The sequence below is a fragment of the Cryptotermes secundus genome, unplaced genomic scaffold (genome assembly GCF_002891405.2).
Source record: "Cryptotermes secundus unplaced genomic scaffold, Csec_1.0 scaffold251, whole genome shotgun sequence".
NCBI classification, from domain to species: Eukaryota; Metazoa; Arthropoda; class Insecta; order Blattodea; family Kalotermitidae; genus Cryptotermes; species Cryptotermes secundus.
In genome coordinates this window covers 642,542-656,385 of record NW_019744108.1, presented here as the reverse complement: position 1 = coordinate 656,385, position 13,844 = coordinate 642,542, and the positions used below count along the sequence as shown (strand labels likewise).

Here is a 13,844-nt window from a genome sequence, read left to right as displayed (position 1 = left end):
ATTATTATTATTATTATTATTATTATTATTATTATTATTATTATTATTATTATTATTATTATTATTATTATTATTATTATTATTATTATTATTATTATTATTATTATTATTATTATTATTATTATTATTATTATTATTATTATTATTATTATTATTATTATTATTATTATTATTATTATTATTATTATTATTATTATTATTATTATTATTATTATTATTATTATTATTATTATTATTATTATTATTATTATTATTATTATTATTATTATTATTATTATTATTATTATTATTATTATTATTATTATTATTATTATTATTATTATTATTATTATTATTATTATTATTATTATTATTATTATTATTATTATTATTATTATTATTATTATTATTATTATTATTATTATTATTATTATTATTATTATTATTATTATTATTATTATTATTATTATTATTATTATTATTATTATTATTATTATTATTATTATTATTATTATTATTATTATTATTATTATTATTATTATTATTATTATTATTATTGGAGGGGCTGGGTTTCCCCATGCACCACGACTAATAGTCTATTGTACGTCCCCCTTTGATATTCTACCAGTCGCCATACCCTGCTGGTACTGGTGCTCGCTATCAGCCTCGTTCAGCCAGCGAGGCTGGCTGTGGTACCCGATAACTTCCCCATCTACCGGAGGCATTGGAAACTACTTTGGCGGGAAACTTGCCTAATTTTTTGCACAGAGGTCTCCTAGAGACATGAGGATCTTTTACATGCCATAAACCTACGACACGGGACCCACAGCTTAAAGTCCCTCCCAGAGGACTTGTTCCCTGAATTTTTCCACCCTTAAAAATTCCATGACCTCCGCCGGGTTTGAACCCACATACCTTGGGTCATGAGGTGGGAACGTTACCCCTAGACTACAGAGGCCACTGACACAACAACTAAGTTGAAATGAAATGTAATGTACAGTGTGTAGTGTGATATTCTCTCAAAATGATGGTAGTCAAATGAATGCCAGAGGCACCTTATCAAATAGCAGGTCAGTCAATGAAAATGGCAGTGGAATGGGTGTATAAATTTTTTTGGGTCTACCTGTATTTCAGTTTTATGTATGCAACTTTCATAATTGTTCAGTGACTGCAGTTACTGCCACAACCACACTTCATTTGCTGTTCTCTTTACTAATACAGCATATTTTGACCATCCGTGATGGCCATCATATGGTATGTCATAAGTTTTGCTGTATAGTCCTGTTAATGAATGAAGTGCTTATTAAATTAAAATTCAAAGTAAAACATTAGAGGCTAAACTTTATTAGGATATGACCAAAATTGAAGTAAATAATCCATTTTATCCTCTTGGAAGTTGAATACTGTAGTGCACTCCTGCATGGGTATCAGATGTAATTCTGTTGTGAATGTCCATTGTTTATTTGGTTTGGTGTACATGATTATGGATGATAGGTAGTAATTTTTGGATGTTGAGTGATTGGTGTAGATTTCAGAGGTTTTTGTTGGCCCTTGTTTATTCTATGTGAAGTTCATTGTTGGTGAGTGAGGACTGTGCAGACTTACTCACCAACCATGAACATCACCTGCTATATATGAAGAGGCACACCAATCACTAGCATCCAAAAAGCACCTTTCATTCACCATAACAAATTACCTACTTAAATTTTAGTCATATATTTATCAATTTTAATTTATTTAGTGCTTCACTTGGTAAGAGAATGTACAGTATACCTGAAGATGGCTGTGTGTTGCTGAAACATGTTGTATTAATTATAGGAACACCTGAATGAAATAGGATGGTGTGGCAGTAACCATGGAGTCATTTAACATTTGTGAAAATTGCATAAATAAGATGAATAAGTGAATAGTCAGTGCACTGGATGGTAAAATATATTATTAAAACATACTGATTAAAGCACATTTAATTTAACCAATTTGAAAGTGGCATTGTGTGAATAGTTTAATGTATGAAAGTTACGTCTAGGCTGACACGTTTGAAATGTCACGAGATGAGAACTGAAATTGTTTTTTAGACACCAGAGTTTTATGCAAGTATTTGGAGAGCTCTGTGAAATCAAATATTAATATACACGGTAATGCTGAATTTGTTTTTAAGAAGTTATAGTGGTTTCACTGGGAAAGTTAACCAAACATGGGACATAATGACTCCAAAAATTGTGTATGGACAGACTTGAAGATGGGCTCTTTGATCAAAACATGTTGTAATTAGAAGTACATAGTATGTTGTGTAGATGGTGATAAATACTGCATAGCTAAATGTACATTTTATGTGGGGACTGTACTACTGTGACAGATTGTGTGATGTCACACCCATCTCAGAAGTTTGCAAGAATGTTATGTGGTATTACTGATGGCAGGGAATTCAGAGGTGATGAAAATTGTTAACCGGTTACCGAGGAAGTTGACTCAAGGGGTAATGCTTCTGGCTTATATTAGGGGAGGTGCAAAGTTCAAAGCTCAGCCACAACACCAGCAATCCTGTTGGAGGTTTCTTGTGGTTTTCCTTTGTCCTTCTAGGCAAATGCTGGGATAGTATCTCAAAGTACTCATAGGCTGTAATCAGTTCTTTCTGCATCCTCTCCAGTTCAGCATTCACTGATTCTACTGTGTGACACTATGTAGCCTTAGCTGACAGCATCCATAAAGTAACCATAAAAAGGTCCACTATTTCGGATGTTACTGGTGAAGAACAGGTACACATGCACATAGACATGATACCATATGCCTGCCTTTTTATAGAAAGTAAAGCAGGCTAAAAATATGATGCTGGCAATTTTTTTTGGTATCTTCAGTATGGTTAGTTATTTATTGCTCTCAAAAGAGATTTGGGTGAAGATGGCATTGTGACATGTTGCGCAACGGAGAACCCGTCCCTACCCAGCAGCAACGTGGCAACTCAGGCCACAGTGACGTGGCGGATGAGTCAGCGCTCCCCTCCCCCCCTCCGCACGGTAACGTAACGTGCGGTGACATAAGTCGGCGTGTGGTAACAGCGTTGCTAGGCTATATGCAAACATGGTGACGCGGCACCTCTTCCTACTGTGACATGGCACGCAACAGGCACACACAGCCACTATATAAGAGAGCTGCGCTGCCTGCGAGAGTTAGTTGTAATGTGGCCATCGCTGAGTTTAGTTCCGAGTTAGTTCCGAGCAAGCCTATGAACGAGTGTGTTATCAACAGTTCTCAAGGCAGCTACCTACGAGTTAGTTCCGAGTCAGCCAGAAGTTAGTTGCAGTACAGTATTTGTGATACTGCCAATGGCAGTAATGTTGAATCTGTAATTTGTGTGATTGTAAGAGCGAATGTGGAATAAAATTCACTATATCCACTAAGGCGTGAAGTTACTTGTCGCGTTACCAACCCAACATGTGACAGTATCTTTAATGTGTTAACTTTTTAACAGTTGTAAGGTTTTACATAAAAGTGCGGAAAGGTATCTGCCTGTGATTCACTGATTTTTCTCAGATTACATATGTGTCTAGTTTTTCAGGTTAGCTTCCAGTGAGCAATGCAGTGAGATGAGTTGATCATTGAACATTGTATTAGATCAGACATATTCATAACCAGACATTTACTGGTAATCTGTTTGGAATTAACAAATGACTTTCATTCACAGAATGGTGGTCTAATGCTTTGTATTCACTCTGTTTCAGATACACCTCGACATCTGTACTTTGTCCATACATTCACATGGCTACTTAACATGTTTGGCATATTCTTCATTTTATCAGCACACGAGCATTATTCAATTGATGTTTTTGTTGCCTTTTACATTACTTCACGTCTGTTTCTCTATTACCATACACTTGCTAACAATCAGGCTTTGATGCAGAGAGACTCAAATAGAACTCGAATATGGTTCCCACTTTTCAGTTTCTTTGAATCATCTGTTGATGGCATTGTTCCTAATGAATATGAATCACCACTTATTCCCCTACGGAAACTGTTTATGTGGCTCAGAGAAAGACTGGGGAAGTTGGTGTCACTGACAGTGCAAGAATCACACTCGAGACTACGACACAGTGATTCTAAAAATAAGTAGTGTATCATATAAGATAACACAGTGCTAGGAAGTTTTCGTTTTTGGACCATGTGATGGGTAGCACAATTGACAGACGTACATGAAAATGTTTAAGAGGTGCAGTAATACACATTTTTTGCAATCATATTATTAACTGCAGGACTGTCAGTAAATTTCTGTAACATCTGAGAAATATGCACAGCCACAAATAGCAGCTGATGAAAGAACTGTGAATCATATTGTGCTGGCTCGTTGAACGTAGATATGCTGTTTGTACACCCAAAATTCTGTCACATTTGTTCTCTGCCTTTTCCGTAGCCCCCCAAACAGAGCATTTAACAAAATTGGCAACACTGTATAAAATAGTTTTTTTTTTTAAATAAAGCAATGGCTGAAACTGAATAATTAATACTGACTTTAAAACGTTTGAATGATGTTTTTGTGAAGTATATGAAGTTATATTTTGTGATTTATATGTAACACTTATTATCCCATGAGCCCTGATACCTGGCATGAAGTTTTGATCTGATACAGGTCCAAACTTGACTGAATATAGCTCTGTTTTGGTGATGTGGAGGAATTCAATTCTGGTGCACCATTGGAACATCTCTGTCAGTAAAATAAGCAGTACAGATTACAACTGAATTTTATTACAACATTAAAGTTACCACTTTCTAAGAAGATTCTCTATCAGAATTTTATATTGTGTCCATAGTCAGCCAAGGGTGTGGGCGACTGCCCAGGGCCACACGCCTGTAGAGGCCTCACGAGGTATGAACCTATACTGGACCCATGGTAGAAAGTTTTTTATTTTAAAGGATATAAATGGCATGTATTGCAAAGTGTTCGGAGTTTCAGTTCTGTATGTAATCAGCTTGGTTACAAATTTACATTTGGAACTCTTCATAAGATCTGTATTCTAGTCATAATTTAATGCACGTAGTTTGTAATTAATGTTTAGGGCATATTAAATAGACATGGTCTGTCTGTCACTGACAGCAGTGGGGGGGCACTAGGAAGTGGTGTGAGGTGGCTGTTGTGTAGCTACTAATAGGGAGGTAGAAGGTAAGAGGAGAGAGAGAAAACTGCTAATTGTTACACTGGTCACAGTTGTTAATTAATGAAATTTGATCAGTTAATGTCAAATCCCAGTTATTCATAAGGATGTAGGTGTATTATTTTTTGTTCTATGCAGTCACTGTGATCTTGTGTTTTAAAATAATGTTATGAATTTTTAAAGAAACCTGTCAAGCTTTAAAAAGCGATTGCAGTGTTGGAAGAAAATTCAGATCCAGGTCATCTGAAAGGAAAAGCAAATTGAGAAGCAGAATCAAGAATTAAATGAGTAACTTTTAAAGCTTTTGAAAATAAATTAAGTTGCAAGTATCATTGACAGAGATTTCAGTGAACAGCAGATGGAAATCTTCCAACACTGTAATTGAATGAAAACTTATCACAGCCATAGAAGGTGCATATTTAAGTGAAAATGGAGATGTTAGTTCAACTAACGAGGAAAACCAGAATAAGGTGCTTAGTGAAATATCAGGATGTTATTGACTGAGAAAATAATGCAAAAAAATGTTATACAACTAAGTGATTCACAGCAATGTAGCATGGTATTTAAGGGGAAATATACATTCACCTGAGTGATGAATTCTAAAATGATGATAGGAATAGACATTTTCATAATTTTCTTTGCAATAGATGAAAAGACTGGCAAAAAGCAGATCTGATATTGTGTAATATACCCAGACTCTATTGAATGTGTTTCACATGTCTGTTATTTTCAGTGATTTAGATGTGTATCATGTTGACTGGATGTTGTGATTGGAAATGCACTGAAGTAACAGAGGACATACAGAATACCCTGAATTGGAGCAATGGTTATTGGAAGGAGAAGTGATCAGATATGAGAACCAATTACACATTCTAGAAGCCAAAAGACACAGGCAACATTTACCGGAAATATTGATAATATTATACAACTTTCAGTATCACGTAAATTAACATATTGTTGGGCAATGATTGCAAGGTGAGCAAAAATACAAGAGCTGTTACTGAATAATGGCTTTGTGAACAAGCCATGTTTGCATGGCAACAAAGGAAGAGTGTTTTCTGTATGATCCGTGCCAGTATGTTATAGACAGGACGGTTGGAGCAATGAGTTACAGAGAAGACTTAGCATGTGCTGTAGTGAACTGCACAGTGTTTCAATTAACGATAGTGCTATAGGTACTTGTGTTTGTGAACTGTAAGTGTTTAGTAAATCCAATTACCAAGCCAAACCCCATCTATAGTTACCTTATCATGTGACAATATAAAGGACACAAACATCATCTTTAGATGCAACTCAAAATTCAGAAAACTGTTTTCTAAAATATGGCCCAATGCATCATGAGCATTTCCATCACATAAATGAAAATGAGGTACATTATAACTGTTTAAGCCATGAAGAGTTTATGGGCAAGTAAATTAAGGAATATGAGTAATAATGAATAAAATAAAATTTGTTAATGAGTTGGAAAATATTGTTAGACTGCACTTGAAATGCCATAATTATGAGATGCATTGATAAGGAGAAAGTTTTTGCCTGATGGAACAACTGCTGTTACATTGACAGGTACCATTTGCAGAGAAATGTCATTAATTTTGTGGCATACTGGCTTTACATTTTAGAGCTGACATGCTGTACATTTGCATGGCCAGGACAATTCAGTGGCTGAGCTAGTTATTAAAATCATTAAAACTGCAGAAATTAAAATGACTTACACATTATAGTAACCTAATTAATAGCTGTCATTTGACATTACTACCATACACTTCATTTTTTCTGATGAACATTTTGTAATCTTCCCTTTTATTAGCAGGCAGTCATATATTATATGAGGTACAAGAAATGATAGAATCTTTGACATAAACAGTTCCCATTTCTAGCTGCAGTTTCCACAGATATATCCTCCATTGATCTGTGCTTATATCTTGTCACATGTAGGGTGGTATGCATGACGAAAATGATGGGTTCTAGTTCGGATGATTAGATTTATTAGCACCTTGGTTATAATCTCTCTTAATCACATTTACTAGAGCGCTGTCACTGATCAACACATACAGTTCGCTGTTACACACTAGGGTTTTCAGTCTTCACTAGTCATATCCTGGCAATGGAGATTATTCTGCTTCCGTTTCCCGCTGGTTAACACCCTATGGGTGAATCCTCACCATCTCTCTGTTGTTGAGGTTGTTTACCAAGCCATTGCTTGGCAACGAGTTGTTTAAATATGTTACAATATGTAATCTCAGTTTTACCGAATATGCATACTATTAACAACGGAAATTTGTTTTTGGCAGAGGTCAAGACCACAGTCCTGACTAAAGCAGAGGTACCCCCCACTATCTGCTTGGTGGTTATATTGGTGACTACTCGTGATAGTGACTTCTACATAAGTACTGAATATGCATACTATTAACAATGGAAATTTGAAGAAAGCAGTCTTCTGGGATTTGGCACCGTGTATATGTGGTGTTAACACCACATATACACGGTGCCAAATCCCAGAAGACTGCTTTCTTCATAGTCACCGCCGTGAAAGCCTCAAATCTTACACAATGGAAATTTGTTTTTGGCAGAGGTCAAGACCACAGTCCTGACTGAAGCAGAGGTACCCCCCACTATCTGCTTGGTGGTTATATTGGTGACTACTCGTGATAGTGACTTCTACGTAAGAACAGAACAAAGATGGAATTGCAGCCCTTGGGCATATGTTGATTAACTGACACTCTAGTAATGTAACCGAAAGATCCAACATCACTAATTCTGAAGTCCACTGTTAGATATGATCCTAAGCCAATTTCTTATGTATGGTCTATTATAAACTCCCTAATTCCAGTGCCTCTATACCAGTTGACCTATACAAAATAGTTTTTTGCTGTCTGATATCTCAAGTATGCTACTTACATCATACCTATTAGGCTCACGCCCTTGTTAGCTGGTAATCTGTAAATGTTTGGAATACCAGATGCACTGTGGCTTGGAGACAACGTAAAAAATGTGGAAGGGTTCCAAATGTATAGGAGGCAGGTGCGGCTTTAGAGACTGTCTGGATTTATAAACAAAGAGGAACATCCTGGCCTCTTCCAGGAATTTAACCCTGATCTTCTGGTTATAGACAGGTACTTTACTGACTGAGGTATCCAATTTCATCAGACACTAACGTTGATTATGTATTTCGGTGGTCCCCCCTGTAATATAAGGCATTTTAAAAAAAGGAATATAGTTTCTTCTCTGCATCAGATTTGAGATATTTGTGACAGAATATTAAACTGCTGCCTTCTTGGCTGTGTGTAGATGGTTACCACATATCAGGGGAACCTGCTGCCTCCATCATCAGGGTAGAAAATGGAGACAGCAGATTTTGTTCAAAATGATATTAACATCTACTGGACTGTGATGTCACAGCCCACAAGCTCAGAGTCTATTGCCCATAGTTTGCAGAAGTGGGCTAATAATTTACATTAACAGATTATTATATAAGATATAATGTAAAATATCAAATTAATTATATATATATGAAGGTCAGCAAGAGCTACATCTCCTGAACTCTGATATAAAAGCTGGTAAGATTTATTTCATTTTATGAACAGGTGCTTGGCTTTGAAAAGACCATGATGGAGTGCCTGTTGGAGAACAAGAATTAGTGAAGACTGGCTGATGATGAAACAACTGACCAAAAGAAAAACAGATATGTGCTATGATTGTAATGAATTTTGTAATACTTTAATAAATGTCGCACCTTTGTCACTGTATAATTGCTGTAGCCATGTATAATTCTTACATGCTGTTTCACGTTTATTGTAATAATTCTGAATCCTTGTTCTCTATTTCTTTCATCAGATACCTGGTTGAAATCCCAATCAGAATAACCTGTCATGACTATTGTATAACCTCACCATGCCAATATTGTAATTATCACTTCCTGCTGCAATGAATCGTGCTACATCCTTAGTTTATGTCACATGGTTCATGCAGCTGATGATGCGTCACTGGTGACAAGAATCATGTAATATATTTCCTGGGATTCTTATGTCAGAAGTATGGTTACTCGACTAAGTATGTGCTCAGAGTTATTAATTGGAAGAAGAAGAGCAGCGGTATTCAAGTTAAAAGAATTTCCTACATGGGAAAACTTCATATACAAGAAAGAGGAGGCTACGGCTAAAAGCGGACTTAAGAAAGAATGGAAAGGAATACCTTAAGAAATTTAACTCAATCAATACACAAGCCAATCTTATATTTGGGAGAAAATTAGCAAACTTAAGAATATGTGGAATTGTGGAATATAACCAAATAAATACAAAGAAGAGAAAACTATAGCAATGGAACAAGGAATTGATAATTTGTGTCCTCCCTGGATAGAAAGTGAAACACCAGTATTAGACAATGTAAATGGAGATTCCTTCTTGGATATTCCATTATATAAAGAAGAACTGAATTCAACGATAGTGCAAAACTATAATCAAGCCTGGGCCTAGATAGCATCAACTACAAAGTAATTAAATACCAAAAGTGATGAGAAAATACTATTAGTCTTATACAGTGAGATTCCACAGACTGGAGATCCAGTGAATGAAAACAATATGCAGACTTCTTCATCCCAAAAGCAGATGGGAAGAACTTTTGACCTATTTCACTGGCCCCATGCCTACTGAAGATTCCAGAAAGAATAATAAACTGCAGACTAATCTGGGGCTAGAACATCATAAAAAGCTACCTGACCTACAGTTTGGATTCTGGAAAAGTAAATCCAGCCTGGATAGCCGATCACTGATATATTCTGACACAGTAAACACATTTGACAACAACAAACTAGTTGGAGTTGTACTTATATATGTCATGGATGCAAGTCTAGATGAAGCCCTACCTAAACTCGAAAACTCAGCCAAAGAATATCTCAATAGCAGCAGATTACAGTTGGTTCCTGAAAAATGTAAATTATACGTATTTAAGAACAAGAGATCTTGAACAGAAAAGGAGTGGATGATTAATATGTGTATTAATGGCAAGAAGATTGCACCTGGAAAAGTAGGGATCCTAGGGATATACTTTAAAGCTGACCTAAAATGGAATCTTCAAGCAGAAGCCGTTAGGCGAAAGTGCATTAAACCTATGGAAATTGTTAGCTGCATTCAAACCAGATGGATGGGAGTGAACCCCACAATACTCCTGCAGTTATACGCAGCTCTAATCAGGTCATGCATCCAGTATGGAAGTTTTTCACTCCCTCACCAAAGGTCAGATGGATTTGCTAGAAAAAGTACTGTGTAAAGCCATTAGATTAGATTTTGGATGTATGAGGACGACACCCAAAAATGTTAGGCTAGCAGAGGTTAAAATATCTCCAATAATATTAAATATTATGGTTAAAATTCCTAGGAAGCAATTATATGTAAGTTAATGAATAAGTTACAAATGGATATAGAACTTAAACAAATAAGAGTACTGATTTGAAAAATTCTTTTATTTCTCAACATAATCTCCCTGTATACTGAGGCACTTGTCCCATCGTTTCACAAGCGCCTGAAAACCGGGAGCATAAAATTCTTTGGGCTGCTGTCAACCAGGCGGTGACTTCCCTACATAAGGGTAACTATAGACACTATAGCCACTGCTATTGGTTGTTCACATGGCATGGCCTACTTCATAATGCACAACAGGTTATGTTTTCACAAAATCTGTGCACGATGGGTGTCGCGCATGCTGAACCAATAACACAAATGCAAAGAATGGGTCTGGCATTACAGCATCTCAATCGCTACCATGATGAAGGACACAATATGCTAGCCTGAATTGTCACAGGTGATGAGCCTTGCTCCAAGCAACTTCCATTTGTTCAGCCCTCTTAAGCATCATCTTTTGGCTGAAAATTTTCCCCACGATGAAGCTGTACAAAGGGAAGTCACCACCTGGATCCGACAGCAGCCCACAGAATTTTATGCTGCTGGTTTTCAGGGGCTTGTGAAATGATGTACAGGGAGATTATGTTGAGAAATAAAAGCATTTTTCAAATCAGTACTCTTATTTGTTTAAGTTGTATATCAATTTGTAACTTACTTCCATGATTTATTTAATCCGTCTTGCAGTGCATACACTCATTTATCTCCTTCTCTCCCTCGCACTACATATTTCGGCATAATAATGCCATCTTCAGGTGCTTACTTATCCACGTCAAACCAGTTCATTGCATGCCATGTTCACACATTAAAATAACTAAAATATGTATCTATTATGTACATTGTCAAACGTTAAAAATATTAAAATTGTTCAGGATACCATATCGCTACGTCGCCCCTCACTACGTCAGTCATGCCCATTCTCCTTTGTTGGAGCACTCCTTCACTATCTTGTGTGTTGTGCTTTTGTTGTGTCGTGCTCCTGCTACTGCGTGTGTTATACTGTTGGGCTTCCTGGGTATGTGTGTGACTGACGTAGTGAGGGGCGACGTAGCGATATGGTATCCTGAACAGTTTTAATATTTTTAACGTTTGACAATGTACATAATAGATACATATTTTAGTTATTTTAATGTGTGAACATGGCATGCAATGAACTGGTTTGACGTGGATAAGTAAGCACCTGAAGATGGCATTATTATGCCGAAATATGTAGTGTGAGGGAGAGAAGGAGATAAATGAGTGTATGCACTGCAAGACGGATTAAATAAATCATGGACTTAAATCAGTGCAACAGGACGCTAAAATATAACATTTGTAACTTACTTATTGACTTACCCTCATATAACCAGAGCTCTTAGCAACCCTGACCCTCCAGTAATAAGATTATTGCAACACATGGCAAGGGTTTGAGAAGACCCCACAAAATTACTCAGAGGCAAGGTACCTTGGATACCTATGTAGACACAACCAGTTGGCCATCTGATAGCAAAGGACGTCAGACCTCTCAAATGCTGGGAAGCGTTTCCTTCAAGGATGCCAAAGAAGCCAAGGCAATTCCTGATGGCAGCAACTGACCACCCCCCAAAACAAAACAAAACAAAACGAAAACGTCGAATACCTAAGAAAGGAGGTAGTTATTTTACTTACGGCTCAGAAATGTATAACCAGGAATTCGTGGGCTTCTTGTATGTGACAGCATCTGGAGAAATAGATATCAATATCAAACTACAAAGTTGCATCAATGTTTACAGGAGAGGTACTGACATTGAAGATACATAAAAGTATCTTAAATTTGTATGGATCCCAGCACATATGGAAGTTGTCCTCAATGAAATAGCAGATGCGTCAGGAAAGGAGAGCATTCAAAAAGGTGAAGATGCTCAATACTTGATTCCTGTCACAGACTTCACCTATTGGAAGTCCAAACTGAGAGTAGCAGCCAAGGAATGGTACAGAGAATCAGGAAAACAGAAAGGAAGTACTTTTAGAACTACTGCCAAAATACCTTGTGTCCACAGATTGAAGTTTTGAAGAAGATATATCTATGAAGAAAGCAGTCTTCTGGGATTTGGCACCGTGTATATGTGGTGTTAACCGACGTTTCGGAGGAACGTATCGCCTCCATCTTCAGTGTAGAAGAAAAAATATAAGAATTCTGCAAGCGAAGAGACCGTGAGAACCGGTAAAAGCAGACTGTGTGGGGATATACACAGCTATGTGAGAGCAGTGAGGGTGAAGGGGGATGGGCAAGTATACAAGTGAAAGCAGTAGTGTGGGAGGGGTAGGGGAAAGGGAGCTGGGACAAGCATGGTTTTTGTGTAGGGGAGAGAAAGCAAGGTTAAAGGCTGGGCACAACCTGTAAGCTGAGGGGGGGGTTGTTATGTTGGTTGGTCATGGCCTGTGTGGCCTTCTGGATCTGGCGTCATATCCCGGTGGGCGTTTTTTAAGAGAACAGATGAGAGGTTTCCAAGACTTGCTGAGACAAACCCCCCTTCTCTGTTCATATTTCCTGGATGCAGTTCAATCTCAATGGCCTCCCTAATGATGCGATCCATATAGCGGGTCTTGGTGGCGAGGATGGAGGTATTCTGAAGCTGAATGCTTCACCCTCACTGCTCTCACATAGCTGTGTATATCCCCACACAGTCTGCTTTTACCGGTTCTCACAGTCTCTTCGCTTGCAGAATTCTTATATTTTTTCTTCTACCCTGAAGATGGAGGCGATACGTTCCTCCGAAACGTCGGTTAACACCACATATACACAGTGCCAAATCCCAGAAGACTGCTTTCTTCATAGTCACCGCCGTGAAAGCCTCAAATCTTACAAGATATATCTAAATAAACAGAATAAGTTGTGGCCATTATTATCTAAAAGTACTATATTCAATTTCATGTCATTAATATAGAAATGTGTGAATGTGGTGAAACCAAAGAGACTATAAATCACATCCTATGGCAGTTTTAAATTATTCAAGGAATTTAGAGTTCCTATGATAGATGACTTAATAACACATAAAATATTTCCATCATATTGTACTGAAGCCATTCTACACTGAATGTTACCAGAAGCAGTAATCCCAGTAGCATGATATATCAAGAGTATTGATATAAGAATATAATTAAATTGATACTATGGTAAGTCCAACCAGGGATGCTAAAATTTTTTATGTTAAAACAGAATTAGTATATAGTTATTTCAAGTACAGTTAAAAGAAAAAGCTTTAAATTTATACATGGATAAATAAAGAGTACTGTAAAATTGTAGTTTCTGGCAAGATGGTCTTTTCAGCCTAACTTCATTTATATCTTCTTTCAAAGAGAGAAGGAA

General features: G+C 36.8%; 1 protein-coding gene across 3 annotated transcripts in view; it reads left to right on the top strand.

The window, feature by feature from the left end:
- The window catches only part of LOC111874396 (sphingomyelin synthase-related protein 1), a 16,544-nt gene extending 7,672 nt beyond the window's left edge, over window positions 1–8,872 (top strand). Inside the window, exons 6-7 of one of the 3 annotated variants that reach the window (XR_002844556.2) lie at window positions 3,699–4,837; window positions 5,857–8,872. Coding sequence is in view for 1 of the 3 variants with exons in the window: in XM_023869866.2 (XP_023725634.1) it covers window positions 3,699–4,087 (389 nt within the window). In the remaining 2 variants the exon portion in view is untranslated. Of the gene's footprint in view, window positions 1–3,698 lie in introns of all 3 variants that reach the window. The other 2 variants (XR_002844555.2, XM_023869866.2) reach the window with 2 other exon arrangements.
- Window positions 8,873–13,844: the final 4,972 nt, after the last annotated feature.